The sequence below is a fragment of the Vanacampus margaritifer genome, chromosome 18, assembly GCF_051991255.1.
Source record: "Vanacampus margaritifer isolate UIUO_Vmar chromosome 18, RoL_Vmar_1.0, whole genome shotgun sequence".
NCBI lineage: Eukaryota > Metazoa > Chordata > Actinopteri > Syngnathiformes > Syngnathidae > Vanacampus > Vanacampus margaritifer.
Window position 1 is genome coordinate 4,859,506 of NC_135449.1, and position 21,154 is coordinate 4,880,659.

General features: G+C 42.0%; 2 protein-coding genes across 5 annotated transcripts in view; one reads left to right on the forward strand and one right to left on the reverse strand.

Annotated features, from left to right (window-relative positions):
- dnmbp (dynamin binding protein) overlaps positions 1 to 19,335 on the reverse strand; it is a 33,406-nt gene extending 14,071 nt beyond the window's left edge. For 2 of the 4 annotated variants that reach the window (XM_077550726.1, XM_077550725.1), the window contains exons 1-4: positions 19,001 to 19,335; positions 10,576 to 10,730; positions 10,262 to 10,384; positions 6,407 to 8,437 (exon numbers count right to left, since the gene is read on the reverse strand). In XM_077550726.1, coding sequence (XP_077406852.1) covers positions 6,407 to 8,437; positions 10,262 to 10,384; positions 10,576 to 10,720 — 2,299 coding nt within the window. In that variant the 5' untranslated portion in view covers positions 10,721 to 10,730; positions 19,001 to 19,335. Of the gene's footprint in view, positions 1 to 1,022; positions 3,129 to 6,406; positions 8,438 to 9,876; positions 9,910 to 10,261; positions 10,385 to 10,575; positions 10,731 to 19,000 lie in introns of those variants that run through there. The other 2 variants (XM_077550727.1, XM_077550728.1) reach the window with 2 other exon arrangements.
- Positions 19,336 to 20,991: 1,656 nt separating this feature from the next.
- Positions 20,992 to 21,154, forward strand: part of LOC144037951 (integrin beta-3-like) — a 29,972-nt gene continuing 29,809 nt past the window's right edge. Inside the window, exon 1 of the mRNA XM_077549850.1 lies at positions 20,992 to 21,136. The gene's annotated coding sequence lies outside the window, so the exon portion shown is untranslated. The remainder of the gene's footprint in view (positions 21,137 to 21,154) is intronic.

Genomic DNA, 21,154 nt, shown 5'->3' on the forward strand with positions numbered 1-21,154 from the left:
CAATCAAATACAAACTCCTGACAGGGCTGGAAATCTTTAACAGGATTAAAGGATGACAAGCCAGTAAGTGTGCACGTGAGTGTTTTGAAAAATGGCGTCACCTCCCAGACAAGCCCCCTGTGCACGCACACACGCAGAATCAATCTCACAGTGAAGGAGTCAGGAGCAGCGCTAGCCAGTGCCTGGCACCAGACAGGCCCCCGCCATCCACTCGCCATGCTGACGCTAGGGATTAATACCCCGGGCTCCCGAAAAGGGGGCCGCCGCAGACTGTGTGCGCCGCCGTGGACGTGGGACTAGGTGATTGGGGGAGGGGCCTTGTGGGGCGCCACCTGCTTCTTCAAAGACAATACATTCAAGACAGAGTTCTAAGTACACACAAACAAAAAGACATTCAAATAGTCTTGGTTGGCAATTTTCTGACAGACCAGACTCAAATCAGACCTTAAACACTTTACTTCCTCTTATCAACTAACATAATACCCCGACTTTCAACTCTATGAACTATGATATGATTGGTGTCAGTATACCAAATTTCACTTTAGGATTATGTTATATTTAAACTACACAGACTCGTTACGTATGAAGACTTCTTTGGCAAACATGGCAACGACCTCGAGGACAATGACAACAAAAACCAAGAAGCTACTAAACTAGTTCTGCAGGTCGGCAGACCCAAGAAAATGCTCTCTTCCTGTGGGGATGGCTAGTGCATATTAAATGCACACAAACACACCCTCGTCATGATGAGACATCTTGAAGTGAAGAATGATAATCTGGCTACTTTGTGTTTGAAACCTCAGACACTGACTGGGGGTCACATGGGAGTTGACTTCCTCACTGATGTTTTATCTACTGAGAAAGAGTTCATCTTCTGTTATCTTCTGTCTGTGGAGGTGATCTATGTGTTTGCCTTTAATCACTTCAAGTGTTCTTGTTCTATGATTAGTTCAAACATTTGAATGACACACTTCAGAAAACAGGACATTCTGTCACATGACAACATCCAGGTATTTATTTACCTTGGTTTGGCTTCCTGGTAGTGGCGAATGCCGACTTTCTCAAGGAGCTGGGAGCCGTCTTCCTGTAGAAGCTATTGCGATCTAGAGAGCCCACATAAACAGGCTTCCGACCACGTTTCGTTCCAGTGTTCCCGGTGCTTGACTCGTATCCTTTTTCCTGCTCCTCGCTCCGGTCGTATATGATGGGATCCTCAAAAGAGCGAATTTGCCTGAGCGCCAGCTTCTTGTTTTGCTGTTCGACCCATTCCTCACAATGTGTCTTGCTTTGTTTTGGGGTGTATTCCTCATGATTTGAATCCACGGACAAAGAACGCAAATCTCGATATTTGTCTCTGGGTTTGTGGGGGGAACGTCCTTCATCTCTGAATTCGTAGGGATCTGTTTCTGTCCGGTTGTGACGGTATTCCTTCTCGTACCCGTAGGAGTCCTGGCGCTCGTAGTGCTCCTTCGCTTTGTAGTCGTCCCTTCGTCTGTGGTCGTAAGGCTCATCTCTCCGGTCATCTACGTCCTTGTATCTGTAGTGGTGGTCCCCTACGTCCTTGTATCTGTAGTGGCGGTCCCTCTGTTTATCACTGCCGCGTTCATCCAATTCAGAGTCATAATGGCCCCTTTGTCTATCAGAGTAGTTTTCTTCACTTCTTCGGTTGTAGACGTCCTTATCTTTGTAACTATGTTCTCTGCGGTCATATTCGTCCTCTGAACGCCTGTCATAGTAGTTATCCTTGTCTTTTCGCTCCCTGTAACGGTCATCCTCTCTAAAGTGGTCTTTTTCCCGATAGCGTTTCCTGTCTGTAGAATCGTAATAGTCCCTGTCTTGGGCATAATAACGATCACAATCTCGGGGATCGTCTCGGCGAGCATTGTCTCTGCGATCGTCTCTGCGAACATCGTCTCTGCGAGCATCGTCTCTGCGATCGTCTCTGCGAGCATCGTCTCTGCGAGCATCGTCTCTGCGATCGTCTCTGCGAGCATCGTCTCTGCGTTCGTCTTCATAGTAGTCATCATATTCATTGTACCTGTCATGTTCCTTGCGATGTCTCCTCTCTTCAAAATACTCTCTGTCATCATGGCGGTCATGTTTTCGTCGATCATAATTATCCCTGTACTTATATTTTTCCTTATACTCATACTCCTCTAAATCTCTGTGACTCCTGTGGCCATTACCGTCCGAGTTACGGTGGCTATCTCTACCTCTAACGTCTTGTCTTCTATCCTCATCCAATTTGGCATAGCCTTCGTGGCTCCTGCTGTCCTTTTCATGTGGCACTTGGACGTAGTCCTGGTTGTAATCCTCCGGGCCTTGGTAAAAGCAATGTTTGCCTTTCCATTCTGATATCCTCACATCTAGGTGACCGTCCTGTGAACCTGGATGGTAGTACATGTTCTGCCCTTGAGATCTCTTCTGTCGTTCCTCATATTCCCAGCTTGTTTGGTTGGCCTGGCCCTGGTTATCCCATTGTACAGGCCATGGAGCAGCCACATGCACGGGAAGTGGCACTGCCCCCCCTACAGCTATTTGGGCTCTCTGCACAGGTATCATTCCAGCATGCATTGGCACCGGACAACCAGGAATTGGAACTGGGTTACCAGGCACTGCTGCCATCATGGCTTGCTGCGGGTGGCCGGGAGGAGCTACTCCATAGCCGGGATATACAACCTGTTGCTGCTGCAGCTGTAGTTGGTGGAGTTGCTGTAAATGTTGAAGATGTGCCACTCTCTCTCTTTCCTTAGCCCATCCGGCATCCCCCAGCTCTTCCACACTCTTCCCCCTTCTCACTGGGTTCTCATGAGCGACGTTCCAGTCCACGGGAGCAAACATGACCGGGTTGCCATAAACCACCGGGCTCTTCATGCTGCTTGAAGTTGAAATCAGCCTCTCAGAGCTGATGCAGTTTGATCTTCAATGAGGTGTATTCCTTAGCTCCATATTCTGGCATTCCTTTACAAAGCGCTGTGGGAGACTCCACCTGTCAGGCATTTTGTTGAACTGTCTCCAACTTGTTTTCTCGGTCTCCTCTGCATGGCCTCAGCAGGACTGCCTGGCCCAAGCGCCTCCCAGCTCTCAGCGTAACTGAATCATCCCCTCCCTGCTGTCATCTCAGCGAATTGTTGAAGGCAGGGGGTGGGGGGGGTGACTGAAGGAGGGGCCTCCTTGGGTTAATGATTCAGTGGAGTCACATGAGTGGAGGATTAGCCCAGAAGCCACTCCCATTGTTTCAATTGGCTACTACCACTACTTGCAGGAAAAACATTGTCCCTGGGGACAAGTCTTTGATGGAAGATAGAGACAAATTCCAAAGTATGACTGTGTAAGACCAAAGACATTAGCACAAAGTGACTTTTCCCCCCCACTGCTTTGAACAATCCTCCACTCTATCCTGTTTGTTTTGTTATGCAATTTCCTGCTCACCAGATTATTAATGCAGTACCTTGTAGTACCTGCAAAGATGCTCCTCAACAATAAAATTACAGAGACTTAAATTCAGTTTGACGGTTTGGACTTGGGTTGAAAAGTAATCAAAATACAAAGAAAGTAAGGAACTATTAGGCCGTTAGACTGAAAAGGTAGAAACCAGAGTTCACAATGAGCTATTGTAGAACATCGTTCTCACTCTCAGAGGCGACCTCAAACTTTTATGTGTGAGAAAAAAAAACAGGCCTATTCATACAACTTGGGTATTGTACATTCCCCCCCCCCCCCCCCCGTGCTCTCAATCTCATCTCTCTCTGAAAGCGGCAGCCACTACACGGACTGGTTTAAACAACACAATTAGAAGGGAAACTAAGGCGTACCCATGGGAAGTGTCAATTTACCAGCAATTTAAAAAAAAAATCCGAACAGTGTAAGAAACTCGTAATTGAGTTTTCTTTCGTGACGACAAATTGACTTGCAAACTACAGAAACATCTTCACCAAGAGTCATTATGAGATGTTTCACAGTGTATAAAAATAAAAAAATAAAATCCTCATTAAATGTCCTCCCTCTAGTTGCGTAAAACCGTTCCAATTATCAATCTCAGCTTTCAGATCCAAATCACGACCGAAACTATGTGTGTGTGTAATACAGCATTCCTATGGGGGTGTTAGCGTATGCAAATGAAGTTGTCGCGGGCTCACATGTAGTAAAAGGGGTAGTGATGCCCATGTAATAAGATCATGTATCAAACTGTCTGCCGTCTCAAAGTGTCCCATTTTGTTTGGCTAGTCGGGAGTTGCCAACAGACCTTCAGAACAACATTAAATACATTGGGCGGCGGTGTCCTGGAGGCTGAGAGGGGGGCGTTTTAATAGTGAGTTTTAAGGAATTAAAGCAGGCTGAAGGTCAAAGAGCTTAAACACACATAAAAGAGAAAACAAAGAAGACTGTTCAGGAATGCTGGTACCTCGCACCATACACATTTTACAGTAGTTTTATCTCACAATGTAGCTGCAAAGATTTTTTAAAAAAAAGTCTCTTCAAAAGCAAATTTTGAAGTTACACAGAAGCAGACAACTTAAGTTTACTGGCTGTGTTACAACAATAAGCTGCCATTGTTTCTCAAAACGTCATGTTTTGGTCCACGCCCTACTGAAGCGCGGAAAAACACTCACTCCTGAAGTGTGTGTTTGTGTGAATGAGAAACACGTTTGCCACAACAAAGATCTTGATAAGAGCAAGCCTTTCTATGAACTGAGCCCTCAATGGGTAACTTTAATATATCCATTTTAACAAAGGAACTATCATAGTAAATAGTAAAATGAAAGCGGATGTGGGCAGGCATTATTAGATGTTATTGTTTTACATGAAGGTGTGAGAATTCCTGCCCGGTGACGAGTTAATGGTAATGCATTCTTGCCCTCCTTCAGATTCCTGTCATTGACAGACAGCATCATACATTGGCAGTCCTGTAAAATGGACTCATTCGACCACATTGAGATCCAACACGAGTTGTCACAAAATATGGTATACATGTTTGTGTAGTTAACTGAGAAAGTCCCAAATGGAGTGTGTCATGTTTAGATTCTGTTTTCCTTGTGTGTCTTCCTCGGTCTTGTTAAGTGTGATCCAATCAGTGCCCTCAGCCACTTGTGTCTTGCCCCAGGTGTGTCTTGTTGTGTCGTTAGCGTCTGTGTATTTAGTCTGCTGTCTCCCCTCTGCCTGTGTCGGTTCATTCTGTCAAGAAGGGACCCAAATGCGGAAAGACATGGCGAGGAGGCAGAGGTTAAATCAAAAGCGGGATTTTAGTTTTTACAAACAAAAAGGTGCTCTTCCAAATTACAAGATAAACCAAAACTAGAACCAAATCATGGGGGGAACAACAAGGCAAAAACGGGCAGCACGACACGAGGAAAGACAATGAACCCACACAGACAGAGGGGAGACAGAAGACAAAATACACAGACGCTAACGACACAACAAGACACACCTGGGGCAAGACACAAGTGGCTGAGGGCACTGATTGGACCACACGAGGAAGGGCAGGATCACACTTAACAAGACCAAGGAAAACAGAATCTAAACACGACAGATTGCTACTCATCCTGGGTCACTCTTAGGTCCCTTATTTATATAAACAATTTGATGATGAGTTTACATTTTTTGGGTGAATCCTTGCCTCAATCAGTATTCTGCACGAATACATTGACAGTCCAACATTCTCCATCCTACCTTCCAATCCGGTGGATGTATCATCCTCTAAGAGTCCAAAAAAGTATGCCAAGGGCCACGTAACCGCTCTTTGGATCCCTTTTCAAAGAGGATCATGTTCAGTTCTTACCAACCCTAGTGTGAGTCTTCTCTCTCTTTATTCCATTTATACGGTCAGTAGAGGCAAGGAAAGAGTGGGGGGGGGCCCAGACTCACACTATGTGACAACAAATGCGTATGCCTCATCACATCTCTGGCCATCCGGCTTACACAGATACGAACACAAGATGGAGCTAATAAACTAGGAGAGGTAGCCACGAAGGCGTAGCCACGACTTTCAAGATGGCAGAAGGTGCAATTCACCTATATCAAACTGTTGTCATTCATACAACTCAAGTAGCGTTGCGTTCCAAATAATCAAGCCCATATTTCAATTAATACATTTGTGATTAAATTGCAACAAAATCATCATTATTCCAGTAGACAGTATATACCTTTGATTTGTTCTGAGATGCACTTGGTTCTAAAGGTTGGAAAACAATGGTTTGGATGAACAGTAGTCAGTAAATTTCTGGCCCCTTGGGAGGCAGCACACACAATAAAACATCCATCCAGTCTCCAAGAACGTTCAAAACATGCGGACATCTAACTTTAACACATTCACTGCCATAGACTGCTTTAGACGTCCACGATTCGTTTTCTCCTGGTCTGGCAGTGAATGAGTTAAGAGTATACTCCGTCAACACAAGAGACTTACCCTGCAGTTGCTGCTGCTCCAAGGCCAGCGTCTCCAGCGTGTAGTTGCAGAACTCGAGGTTCTCCATGACCTGTACGCAGGCCGTCTCATCCTCTTCCTCTTCCAGCATGGCCCTTAGTTCCTCGGCGGTGCGCGCATACATGTCCATCTCGCTCTCCACCTCGTGTAGCCGTAGCAACAACTGGTAATTCTCCTCGTCGTCCATCTCTGTCTCTTGATCCTTCTCGGCTTCCGGCTGGAATTGGACCTCATGATCCTGGGCGTCCGCAAGGTCGGTAAGATCCGCTTGCCCTTCAGTTATTTGGTCAAAAAGGTTTACAGTAGGCTCTTCGTGGTCAAAGAAGGGATTGTTGTGAGAAGAGTTTGCGGCGGGTCTCGGGGTGGGTGGAGGTGGACGTAGAGCAGGGCGGGTGGGTCTGCTCACAGGTGCAGCTTGGGGACGAGCGACTTGCGGGCGAGGAGGCGGGGGGCGGAGGGTCCTGCGTCTCTCTAATGAGGAGGGAGCGGAGTTGGACGCCGGGGAAAGCGAGGACCCTCGGATGATGTCGCCTTCGTCGCTGTAGCCCAAAATGGAGAAGTGCCTGGAGATGTGAGGTTGCTGATTGGGCTCCATTGAATTGATGTCACTACACGACGTTAGGCTTTTCTCGAATTCAAACAGCTGTTGGGACAGTTTGGTCTCTAAATCGCCGGCTGATGCCAAAAAAGCATCCAAGGTGAGGGATGATGGCATGAAGCCGTTAGAGCCTGAGCGTAAATTCTGCTGCGAACGGCTTTCACCATCACTGACGCTTTGCTTCATTTTATGGTTCTCAAAGAGGCTAATCACTGCTTGTCCAAGCGTTGCACTTCGGCTACAGGCGATGACACCATTCCCTGTCGGACACTGGTAGTTTTGCCGGTCTTTTGACCAACCCGAATGTGTGCTGGGAAGAGTCAGGCTATGAGATAATTTAGGTTGAGGTTGGCGGTTTCCGTTAGTATAGTTGGTCTGTTTTGCATTGATACGGTTCATTTGGCTACGTGCAGGCAGGCTAGGGCGAGGAGGTGGGGGCCGAGGCCTCGTCGGTGGCATTGATTTGGGTCTCTGTGGTCTTTGATGGGTTGGGCCAACAGGTCTTTGTGTCTGAGAGCCAATCCCACTGCTTGAATCGCGCTGCCTTCTGCTTTCATTTTGAGCCGCGCTAATCTTTCTCTTACTTTGCCATTTCTCCCCCTCACTCTTCTCAAAGTAGTCCAAGTCCCATATTGTCTGATCTTCATACAAGGTTAAATTAAGGTCGTTCCTATTGGGGCATGAAGGATGTGTGCTGTGCTGTGCTTCTGGTTCATCATGATCTGTTTCCTCGGCCATTTTCAGGCCAGAATCTTCAATTTTGACAAAACGATATGGAAAGACACCACACCGTCCTTTCAGTTCCCCCTCAAGCCAGCCATCGTCCATGGTGTTTATAACACGTATGCGGTCGCCCACATCAAAGTCCAACTCACCAGGCTCCATGGCTCGAAAATCATATAGCGCCACTCCGTAGACAGCACCTTCCACCTCTTCTTCATCTTCTTGGACCGACACTTTCTGCTCCTCTACGTCCACATCATCTTTAGTGACATCATCATGGTCATTACTTAAATACTGGCAGTGTCCAACCTCCTGAGGAGATCGAAGAGGATTCAGGAGCTCCACAAACCCCTCCGGGAAGACGCCCCTGCGGCCGCCGAGCTCCCCCTCGAACCAGCCCGGCTCGGGCAGTGCGGTGATGATGATCAAGTCCCCCTCACCGAAGTCCAGCTCCTCGTTGAGCTGCGCATGGAGACTCATAAGAGCCCGGGCCTGGCCGAGGGCGTACGCCGGCAGGTCGGAAGCCTGAGCCTGGGCCGAGCGCTCCGATAGCTGCCTGGAGCGGCATGAGAGGTTCAGCCCCTTCACGCAGGATGTGGGGAAAACACCACGGGCCCCCCAGGCATTACAACCACCAAGCCAGGACTCCCCAAGTTCCATGGACTCCCCTTTCTCTCCAACTACCACATCACCTGTGAAAACACAAAATAATGTGGACTTATGTCACCTTTCCATTTTGACCCAGACCTTTATGGGATGACCGCTACTTGTAATTTAACCAGTGGAACTTTTAGATTTGACTTTGTCTGTCATTTCTGTAGTAAATAAACACATAACAATGCAGTGCATTTTTACTCTTCCTATACAGCAGCCAATAAATTTGTTATTCTGACTAGTTAAGAAAGCTCAGTTTCCTTTAGCTTTATTTAATGTATTTAGTTTATTTTCCCTTTTTCAATGTCAAGAAAAAGATCTAATTATTTATTATTTGCTTGCATTTTTATGAACACCATAACGGTGAATTTTAATGAATCAATTAATTATTATTATTATTTATTTTAATAATAATTTGATCATTTTTCATAACTTATGTAAGGCATAACAGGTATTATTCCAGACCAATTGGTGTCAGAAATGCACGTTTTTATATTTTATTTTTTAAAACATAAAATTCGTCATGCTTATATTTGCGCTGCTTATTTTTCGACAGCATTGTGAATCTGCGGACTGACTGGTCAGCTGGAAGTTATGGGGGTCACATTCCACAGATCCTGTAGCTCCACCTCCCATTGTGTCTGTGGGCAAAACTGGTAAATGGCCAACATGGAGCGTGTAAATTCCTACTGGAAATGAACGTGCCACAGCCAGTGAGGACAATTTCCTATTATGCAGGAAATGTCCTTTGCTGTATCTATTTAAAACAAGTCAATGTGATCATTCTAATAAAGTTATATTTTGGTTTCAGCCACTGCTAACACTATTAGTGTTACATAAATTACAGCAATTTTACTAGCGCGAAGGATCTTTGCAAACATCGTCTGTGGTTCTGAGTGTGTTGGTAAACGAATGACACACACAAAAAAAGAAAAATAACATAACAACCTGTGGTAAACTAAAAGGAGATTCAACAGATGAGCTCGCTACACTAACTTCAGTTAAGCATCTGAGGACATCTAGTGGGGAGTTTGGGGAAGTTGCCTGACAACAGAAGAGAAGAAAAGTGGGGTACACATATACCGACAAAAAGGCCAAGCTTTAGTATTTTCCCTCTCTTGCAACAATGTCAACAGAGGCACAATTCCTGGATGTCCTTGAAAGATTATCCTGAATGATTACTTTGTGGTGCGAGGAAGTCCTTTTTCCTATCCGTTTTGCCCAGAAAATGATCAAGGCGAAAATAATTAAACAAAGCCTGTTAAATGTGTTTTTTTTTTATGGTGAATCCTTATGTGCAACATCTAATTGTGCTAATTAGGAAGAGTAGCTGAAGCTCGCCGGATATAAACATTTTGGAAAAATTGGTTATGATGTTAAAAATCGGTATGTGTGTATCCCATATAAGGAGTCTAAAGTTTCAGGAATCACTTCAAACTGCATTTCCAGGCCCAAAATAATACAAATAGTACTTTACCTGGGTGCAATGACATCAATAAGTGGTGTTATGCTAAGTCAGAAAACACCATTCATTAGAAATCATTTCACAATACGACTAATTAGGTTGTAACTTTTTAGACTGACATGTTGTATATTTATATTACTGGACTTTTTTTTTCCAAGTTCAAAATAAAGCACAATCATAATCAGAGGTGGCACCACAGTTTGGCTTTAGCCCCTGATGCTAGCTTGCTAGCTCCCTAGCAGGTAAACAAGCACCATGGGAGCTAGCTAGCTAGCTAGCGCCTGGGGCTAAAGCTGGACCTGGATTTGTCACCTCTGATCATCATACTCATATGTCAACCACTTAAGATAATGAAGTCAAGGCACAAATGCCAATGGTAAAACTTTTAACTTCCTACCTCTCATTAGGGAAAGACTCCCCGGTTTCGTGGCGCAAAAATCATTGATGCACACGTACAGTCGATCTTCAGGCTTGGAGCTGGGAATGATAACCTCTTCCACAAATGTGCTGGGAAACTGACCTGAAGACAGCACATAAAGGGGAAAACCCAACTTCCTTAGTTTTCATGATCTTTAGTCATTCTCGTCATATTTTAAGCAACTCAATGTTGGCAGCACACAGACTAATGTATAAATATCGTCTACACCGAATAGCATAAAGCGTCTCACGAGGTTCGTTTACGGAAACCGCCCGCGCCTGTCGATATCTTACCGGTGACGCCATCTTTGTTGCCGAGCAACCAGAACTCATCCACCACGCTGAGCACCTCAATGACATCGCCGGTGAAGAGGGGCAGCTCCTCGGAGACGCTGGGGAGGAATTCGAACACGGCGCGCACCAGCGATCCCGCTTCCATCACTCATAACCTGCGTGGACAGGAAGTCATGTCACTATTTTTGAAAGAAACCCTCATGTGATCCTCGCCAGTATGCCAGAACACAAAAGAAGGCTAAAGGGGACGTTCATGAATACAGTCACATTTTAGTGTTAATTTTATGAGCCATTTTAAAATTTAGTCTCAGTTTTTGTCCAGTTTCAATCACGCTTGTTAGTCATCCTCATTCCGTTTTTATTTAATCGACTATAAATCTAGCATTTTTGTCTTTAGTCCAAGAAAACAATTTTATTCGGCTAAATTTAGTCAACAAAAACTGTCAACATTTTGGTCTAGTTTTAGTCAGGACAATCATTTTAACCCCGTTTATTTTTTTGTCAGCAGATAATATAAGAACATTTGAGATCTTAAACTATTTCACATGAATTTTGCTCTCATCTTTTTGATGAAAAACAACTTGACACACAATTACAGTACATCAACAAGTGGCTACATAGCTCCATGCTATGAGCTAGTAAGTTAGCTAGCATTAGTTAGCGGTCAGATTAACATTATTGTTGGAACGTTATAGCCGTGGGATAAATGTTACATTATAATTGACTTTTTTTCTTTTTTTACCGTTCACCGTGAATCCACCTCCTGTCTGTCCCATGTGTTTGTGCACGTTGCACTCGCTAGCTACAGATTTGAAAGGGTGTGTGTCACAGTGACAGATTAGCAAAAACAAGATTGTACAAAATCATAATTTCCGTCTCATTTTTGTTAATGAACTAAAATGTCCATCGATTCTAGTACAAGTACATTTTTGTCTCGTCTGATATAGTCCCAGTTATTGTTTATTAATGAGGGTTTTATTGTAGTCTAGTCTAGTTTAAGTCTGGTGAAAAAATGTGTTGACTGAATTATTTTTGTTTCGTTTGCATTGACGAAATTAACGCTACCACAATTTCAAATAGATCAGCTATAAGTACGGGCATGGAAATAAATGGCATCAGAGTGACTGACTAATTCCAGGTGTGGATGGCCTGGCTAAAAGACAGGAAATGAGAGAAGAGGGATGCAGTTTCTCATAGAATCAATGAGGCCTCTGTTAGCAATGATGGGAGTCGGGAGAATGCAACTGGAGGAACAGGACTCAGGATCCATTAAGTGCTAACCTCACTAGGGAGTTACCGGGGCTCAGATTAGCCTGGAGGTGCTTAGGCAATAAGACAGATGGAACCAGATGTGAGCAGGTAAAGAAAAATATGAATAGTTGGATGGGTGGAGGTTTCCCAACAAAACATAGCATCCAGTTATAATATCAAAGCTACCACATTCCTTTGAGTTTCAGCTGTTAGTAACTTAGTAGTACTAGTACGCAAGCCTATGATTTCCCTGTTTCTTAACCATTTTAAGTGCGCAGAAACTGCCACCTGCTGGCAAAAAATAACTTTTTTTACTCCTTTTAATGCTAATCTTCCCATCTCAAAAGCAACAACATTTGCCTGCAAGAATCTGCGACCAAATAAGCACGTCCTGGCATGAACAAAACTAAAATCATCCTGGAGGGAGTGGACTACAAGTTGCAACATTTGCAGTTGACATGCCTAATGTTTGGGAGTAAAAATGTCAAGTGAAGAGCGCAAAAAAAAAAAAAATCCATGACACAGACCAAGAATATTTAGGCGGTGCCGTTAGCTCACGTGTTCTGAAAAACGGCCCAGTTGACGCCATGGTTGTGCTCACAGGACTTGCAAAAGGGCCGCTGGGCTGCTGCAGCCGCTTTTCTGACGGCTAATCCAGAGATCTGCATGCAGCCAGACAAGCTCCTTATTGTTATTTATGGGTCTGGGTGAGTGTGTCGCGGCGTTGCCTGGCGACTTCTACGCTAGGCTCAGGAAAATGATGACAGCGGGGGGGGACCAGGCGGGATGGCAACGCGCTTTCGTTGCCAGCCATGCACAGAGTTGTATATTACGGATGGGGTCCAATGGTTGTTGGCTGTTTTCAAAGAAAAGTTCCCAGAGGCCCACAGAATAAATGTCCACACCGTTTTTCACTCTTAACTCATTCACTGCCATTGACGGTTACAGACGTCAAATATTCATTTGAACTATTTCTATTAGTTTAACATTTTTTTCCACTTTTGTTAACAAGAGTATGAGAACCTAGAATTTTTTTTATTGTACATTTAGAACAGATATAAAATTTGTGATTAATCGTGAGTTAACTCGTGAAGTCATGCAATTAATTACGATTTTAATTGCCGGACGCTCCTAATTTTTAATTATAATTAATCGCATGACTTCAATTGTTAACTCACGATTAACCATAAATGTTATATCTGTTCTAAATGTACAATAAAAAACATTTCTCTTTATACTCTTGTTAACAAGAGTGGAATTTTTTTTAATTTAATAGAAATAGTTCAAATGATTTTTTTTTTACGTCAATAGCCGTCAATGGCAGTGAATGAGTTAATAAAATGTAGACGAGAAGGTTATAAACAGATTCAGAGGGTTCTTGGATTATAAATATTTTTTGTTGAGTGTGTCAGATGCTTCTGACTCACCAAAAGTACCAGATGAAGGCCAGTTTTGTTTGGGTTTGAAGAATAAAGGGAAAACATGATCCTGGCTCAAAGACAAAACAAGTCAGCAAACCTAGTAGGATTGCTTTGCTTTGAACGTTCAAGCTCGGCATCTCATGGGTAGACCAAAACAGGTGTGTCTCCTCTAAGGTCCTGATAACGGGATGAACTTTGCACATTCTAACAAATCTTGGCGGTTCGCTTCTTGCAACATTGGAAGGAAACAGGTGAGAACCAGGGTTATTAAGAGTTTTGGAATTTTTCATTTTTAGCTTTATTTTGTTTTGAGATTTGTTTTTTAAATTGAGTTAGTTTTAATTCGTTTTCAGGGTGGTCCTGTTAGTTTTTTTTATTTTTTTATTTTTAGTTATTTCATAAATGCCTTGTTCGACATTAAAACAAAGAAATCTGAAAGTTTTAAGATTTCAGGTATTTTTTAATTTTGGGAAAAAAATATTTACTGTAGAAAACTATAGACAGGGATGTGATTTGACCAAAGTGAAATTATCTGAAAATTTAGCCGGGGGTCTGGGGGCCGCTGGCACTTTCAATGCACTCACATGACAAAGAAATAGACAAAACAACAGCATAAATTTTCAATGTATATTGAACTATCCCATATAAAATGGCAGTTTTAGTCAACTCAAAATCAGTCACATTCAAAAACATTGGACTGCCTTTGCTTTTAAAAACTATCACTGAGAATATCATCATATCTAACTAATGTGATTACTAAGTTAACACATAAATAATGTTGAGGGGTTCAAATTTCATGAACAAATAATTGTATCATGACCAAATGAAAAGTAACTCATATTAGAGCATACCACAAATGTCTTTGTTATAGCAGAAGATGTTATCTGTCGGAGTCATGTGCATACACAATGAACTACTAAAAAAAATAAAAATAAAAAAAATAAAAATCGATTTTTTTTTTGGGGGGGGAGATAAAAAAAAAGCGGAATTCCGCGAATTAGCGGAAAAATCACATCCCTGTATAGAGATATATTGTAATTACCTTTTTAAGATAACCTTGGGAGCTCCCTGAGCTTAGTTTTTTATTTATTTATTTATTTTTATCTATTTTAAAATTAAGTCTATTGTAAAAAATCTACATTTTGAAATGTCTAAAAATTGTTCAATAAGCAATAATGCTTTAAGAAATTAAGACATTACAACAAAGTCAAACTTGTTATTTTGACACCAATATACCCCCCCACCCCCTTTTTTTCTAACAAAAAATGAATATTGGTTTCAAATATCCTCCTTGTCTACTAATAATAGGCATCAGTATCGGCCCTGATAAAAAAAAAAAAACATCGGTCAATCTCTACTGCCTGCCCTAGGAGTTCCATGTTTTCATCGTAGATGGCAGTAGCAGGTGTTCTGCTTGGTTTGTCAAGAACAGATCTTTTTTCTAAAACTTACAACAGGGTAGCGTAAACTGCAGTACGCCATGCAACAGTTTTAAAGCTTCTCAAACTGCCGTTCATTCACTTTGTAATAGATCCTTTTAACTTGAGTCAAATTCCTTTACCTAGCGTGATTGGCCGACCGTTGCTGACAATCTGCAGCCTTTACTGACCCAATGCCAACAATGTAGACACGCGACCCCCGACCCCATTCATCCCCAATTCAGTGTGTCACAGCGGCAGACTGGCACACACGCGGATATTGGCAGAAGCCTCTGGAGAGGCCTGGATATGTTTTGATACTAATTGTTGACTGCGTGGCTTGCTCTTTCAGACTGCTGAGTCGGCGGGAATGTAATACAATACCCAAACAGCCTCAGCGGACGGTTCTGGATATTTAACTCTTTGACTGCCAAAAACGTTAAATAACGTTTAGTAAAATCCTATGGAGGAGTGCCAAAGACGTTAAAAGACGTTTGTTTGAAAACAGAGGTGAAACTAACCATTTTCTATTGTTGATTACTCAAAAACGGAATAAGGTAGAAACAAACAACTTTTTTTTCTGATGAAAGATGAGTCCAATCTTTCATTTGGTAGTATGTGTGTTTCCATAGTCCAAACACATAATTTTCTGTGGACCTTGAAAGATCAGTCAAAATGCTTAAATCGGCTGGCACCCACGGCATCCCTTTTCTGAAAACGTCTGGCAGTGAAAGAGTTAAAAAAAAAAAAAAAAAAAGGGTTCCAGCACGTGCAATCTGAGGCGGTGATTGAGTCGGGGTGCGGTCGTCTTTGGCTTTTGCCAGCTGTCAAGCAGACCATGTGGTTCCTCACCATGTGAGTCAGACATCAGTCGACTGCTCATTTTCTTTCTCATCTCAACAGCTGCAATAAAGAGAAGACACACTTCCAACCTCCAATAAAACAAATGTTCACCTTTTTTTCTTTTCTTTTTTTTAGCTCTTCAAGGACCAATCAAAGACAACGGTCCACATTTGAAAGGAAAAATGTACACACTGAGACTCAACTCTTTGTTCAGCTTTTGCCCGACATTGTTTCAAGTTCTACCTTGAAAAAAAAAACTGCTGCGTGCCATCCAACTGATATTTAGCATCTCTAGCAAAACAGCTACAGCCAAATTAAATGTTAGTATGAGATCTTTGGCTTGATCCACCACAGCTTTTGAGAACATCTTTCAATGCGATGATGTAAGCATTTTGTGACCTCAGCCAATTGTTTATTGTGTATACTGTGTTTTTATGACTTTGGCGATGGCGGGAGCGCGCCACCTCTGCCTCACAACCAGGAAATGGGCGTGTGCAACGCTTGCTCCGCGATCGGTTTCTTCTTCGGTACATTAAAGTAAAAAAAAAAAAAAAAAAAAAGAAGGAAAAAAAAAGAAGGAGAAAAAAAAGGAAGGAAAAAAAAGAAGCAGTTTCTTCTTCGGTTGTTGCTTCCGGTCTTTCCGGTGAACTGCTGTTGATATAGCGCCTCCATAATGGCGCAACACTGCAACTGCAGTTAAAATGCATTATGTTGAACGATGTCAGTGGCTCAGGCTGGAGGAGGCAAGCAAATTAGGTGGAGGCGGCCGCCTCTGAATTTTGTACGCAGGAAAAACCCTGGTGCTGAATCAAATTAAGGCAACTATAAACATCTGTTTGTACTTTGGAAAACAATAACTGAACCGGTAACAAAGTACGACATCAATCCCCCCTTTTTTATCACTATACAAAGAGCGAAATAAACACAATCTGTATTCGAATGAAGACAACGTGTCTTCAGTAATGATGAATCATTCTGAGCTGGAAATAACAACTAAAGGATGTGTCAGTGAGACAACAAGGACGTAGGAGGAAACTCTGGGTGCGTCCACTGGAAAAAGGGATTCGCACGCGGCACCGTCCCAACACACAGTTTTCATATTTGGTGAGCAAACGTCAGGGCATTCCACAAGAGAATGGCAGAATCTTGCACACTCCTCCTACTCTTTCCCATGTCCTTTCTCAAGCACGTGTTGAATATAAATGACGGACACATTCTGAGTGGAACCGCTCCTTTGCATAAACATGAGAACAGCTCGGATTGGCCTGTGCTAACATCGCCTCGGAAACAGGAGATCGTGTTTGAAAAAGACGAGAGAGGGTTTTCCTTGAGGGGACACGCCGCGCCCTCAAAACACCGAGGCCCTAATAGTTTGCATATGAGCCATTATGTAACTCATCTCCTCCTCGGGGTGGATTTTTCATAGCAAGACTGCGGAAGCGTGTATCGATCCAGGAAGCGAAAATGTGCAAACATGTCGATTGTGATTTGTTATGATTTAGAAACCATTTGCCCTATTAAATAATGCACATAGAATGAACTATAGCTAGCATTAAACCTTTTTTTTTTAAACTGTAGTGCTGTCACAATCCAGGGTTTTTCCTGGGTACGAAATTCAGAGGCGGCCACCTCCACCTAATTTTGCCTGAGCCATCTAATATTTTTTGAATCAACGAATATATCAATTATTCAATTGATTAACTGACTAATATGATTCATTTTAATTTTGCATTTAAGTGTATTAAAAACATTTCCCCCCTGATTACTGTTTATTAACCAGTGATTGATGTTTATTTCATACTTCGTATTCATATAATTATTATTTTTTTAAAGGGCAAGATTGATTTTGTGTTATGTTACCGGTTCGGTCATTGTTTTCCAAAGTAAAAACAGATGTTTTCAAATGTCTTATTTTTGATTAAACACGGAAAATAATCAGTCTTCTTTCATGAAGGACTACAGAAATCAATGAACAATTACTGTTGATATGCTAAAATCAGAGAATTGAGGCAATTTGAAATGAAAAAATGGCTCCAAACGATTACTCGATTATTAAAATAGTTGTCGATTAATTTGGTAATCGATTACTTGTCGATTAACCGATTAACTTTGACAGCTCTACTGTGAAGTCAAATATACAGTAAGTTCTCAAAGGACTTAAAATTGTAAAAAAAAATAACCCAAATTAGAAGATTATTTGAACACTTTTTATCACAAATGTGGCAGGCATCACAAAAATTACAAAAAGTTAGAAGGGAATAATGTAGTCAGAGGCTTGACTATCTTCAAGTTAACTGCTGTTTAACGTCAAATTATTACCGTAGACGCAAGGCCCCCTTTCAGGTCCTACAAAACATTAGCCGGTTAAAAAAAACAGGCAGCAAAGGGACCTTTCCCACCACATGAATCATTATAAGGAATGCACATGCCTTAAACTGTCTTACATCATGTTAGCTTCATTCTGCACATTTTAACAGCCTGTCTCTTACGAACACAACAAAAATGAAAGTTCTTCTGGTTCCTCACGATGAGAAGTAACACTTAAGATCTACACTAAGTGGACGTTTATAGGCTTTAATCACAGTATCAAAATGCACGTAATTACACGTTCACGCAGGATTTATTGGAACATGTAAAGCCGCGCAATTTAGAATCAAGCATCTCCAGTTCCTTTGTCAATGAGGCCTCGATATAAAACCTCATTGGTGGTGCTTAATAATTTAAACCTGGCAATGAATACTGCAGCACGACATCCCTCACCTCAGATGACAACTGCACTGACACAGCATAAACAGACAACAGTTTAGGGGTTACTATGTACTCTATGCACCATGCAAATACTCAGTTAACATTTTGACAAACTAGTTTCTATTTTCACTGTAATGACACCATAAATGGCAATAAAGGCTTTCTATTTGGGAAAGTGTGGGAAAGCTGGAGAACATGCAAACTCCGCACAGACTAGAGCCAAGATTCGAACCCTGAACCTCGGAGCCTCTAAATTTAAGATTTCAATCCATTTTGAGAATCTCCAGAGCTGAGAGTGAATCCTGCAGAGTATCAACAAGTGACAAGTGAGAGACAGTAGGCGGATTATTGAGTTTTGAGCACTTCTGTTCCGGGTCATTTAAAGTTGTGATTCCCAACAAGTGCAAATTAACCTCCAGATTAATTCAGTTGAATGGAAAATTATAAATACTGCATCATTGTTTTCCTATACCAGCGACATATGACTGAACAAGTAACTGCGGTTCCACTAGATGGCAGAACGTACATTATTAATCTATGTACAGTATTTCGGGGTTGTTGTTGTTGTTGTTTTAAATACAAATATGTTCCTAGGTTGAGTAAAGTTTGGGATACACTGACGTAGACTGACATCTCTCGTATACATTCGTGATTTATTATATTAAGCATGATCGCGTGTATTATTACAAACTTACACGCGCCAACACCCATGCAACACCCACATTTTAAGAAATAAAGTCTCACCTATTCGGGTGATTGAAGTCCAGCGGCAAACGACGACTTTCAAGATGCAAGCAGATTCGCGAGAGGCAACTTTTCCTCAGCTCGTTGTTGATGTGTTGGCACTCGTGTCCGCCAGACGCAACATTAGCGACTACGCAACGTATAACGTGGAAGCAATAATCATAAAGGGAGGCAATAAGCTATTCTTTTGGGCTTAAAACATGTCGGAGCAGTCCTTCGTGTGTCGCGGCCGAATCAGCTGTCATCTGGTCAGACGTCAGAGACGCTGGAAGGCGAGCTTGTCTTTTTGCGTGTCTATTCTCCTCCATGCCTTTACTCACACGCAGACCACCCACTTTTTTCCAAAGAGCTCCCGTTAGGTGCCCCACCTTGATGCCTGACTGGAAAGAAAGGGAAAGTGTACATTTTCCAACACGCTGTCGTAGCTGCCCCACGTAATGCCTGACCGAAAACATAGTACGTACTGTCTTTACATAGTCTGAAATGCATATTATCCTTTTCCATTACGAATTAAACATCAAATTTATATAGCATTTACGCCTTTAACACGAAACGACTATCTGTGTACTTTAAAGGCACTATAAGTTTCTGTCTGTGCTGAAGTAAAAATATATTTTTAAATGCTGTTATTATCTAATGCTAAAAATGCTAATGCTAAGAAACTTATTTATAACCAGTTGACGATACAATATGTTTGTTGTAAGCTTTTACAAATAGGTTTAAATGCTGTAGTTGCAACTTCTAAATGTGCAATTTTCTTTCAATTATAACACAAACACGAATTAAAATTTACCCTTCCTGTCCAGGTTATGCTAACGCTAATAACAGCTAACTCCTGTAAACTAGATGACCATTTTGCAATATGATTATAATAATAATAATAATGCTTTTGTTGTTGGTATTATACACAGTGTAATTATGTTGTAGTTGTCTACAATCATGCACAATCATACTGAGAACTTTTACTGCTGATGCGAGGCAACAATTATGTAACAATTGGATGGATGGATGAATAATGGATGACGTGTTATTTTGTATGCCAAGTTAAGAAGTTCTTTTTGATGAGCTCATTTATTTCCTCCATGATATGTTGCAACCAATGACTGCATCAAACAGACTGTAGAAAGGTATTATTCTGTTCCGAATGAGCACTTCTTTTGTTCAGAATACATTTAGTAATCATAAATAAATTGAGCAACATAGTGATTATTTTTACTACATACAAGAATACTCAAGCATCCATTTGTTGGCTGAACACATCGCTGTTTGTGAAGTGAAGAGCTATATGCAGTTTTTGCTGATTCTGCATGGCAGCTTCCTCATATGTGGTCTTGTATGTACAAAAAAAAACAATGGCAGGAAACTGAGCACAATCTCAAGTGTGAACATGGAAAAGGAAGGGATTGAAGTGACACTAAAACTTATTTGGGGAATAAACATAAAGGTGGGCAATCTACGGCCATACAAGGCCCGAAAGAGCATTTGATCGCACTTCAAAGAGGGATGTTGAAAAATCTAACACTTGTACAACATTTCAATTAAGGCCTCAATATTATGTCAAATGTTCCCTGTTGCAGCACCCCTGCCTGGATCGGCGCTAAAAGAAAACAGATGGGCTTCTATATTTACAAATTATTGCATGTAACAAAATATGCGAAAGTATATGCTATTTTTTTAATCATATTTTACAGTTCCCATTAATAGTGTAGTGGTTCACATCACTTCTATGATAGTGAAATCATAAATTGTCAGTCAATGGACGTGCTTATGAAAAGTGTGGGAGATGCCCGCCCGGCAGCGTAGGTCCACTTTAGGTCATCTATGACGCTACTTTTTGTACACAAACGCCAATGAGAATGCTCCAGAGTGTTTTGTCTGCATGAAACGCTGCCTTTGTGTCTCCTCTGGCGTTGGCCACTTTCATTCAAGAGCGGTTTGGAGGTCCATTGTTGTCTTTTGAATATTTGCTCTGGTCATTTTATGCACTGTAGGAGGACACAATCGTTCTGTTGTGGAGATGCCGTGGCCAGGCCTTCCGGTGGGTGAAAGGAGAAAGGTTAATCAGTCCCAACTCGTCAACTGCCGCTAAGGATGAATCACCATGACTGCCTCACTACTCCTACACTATAAATTCAGGTAAAACTGAAGAGGGCT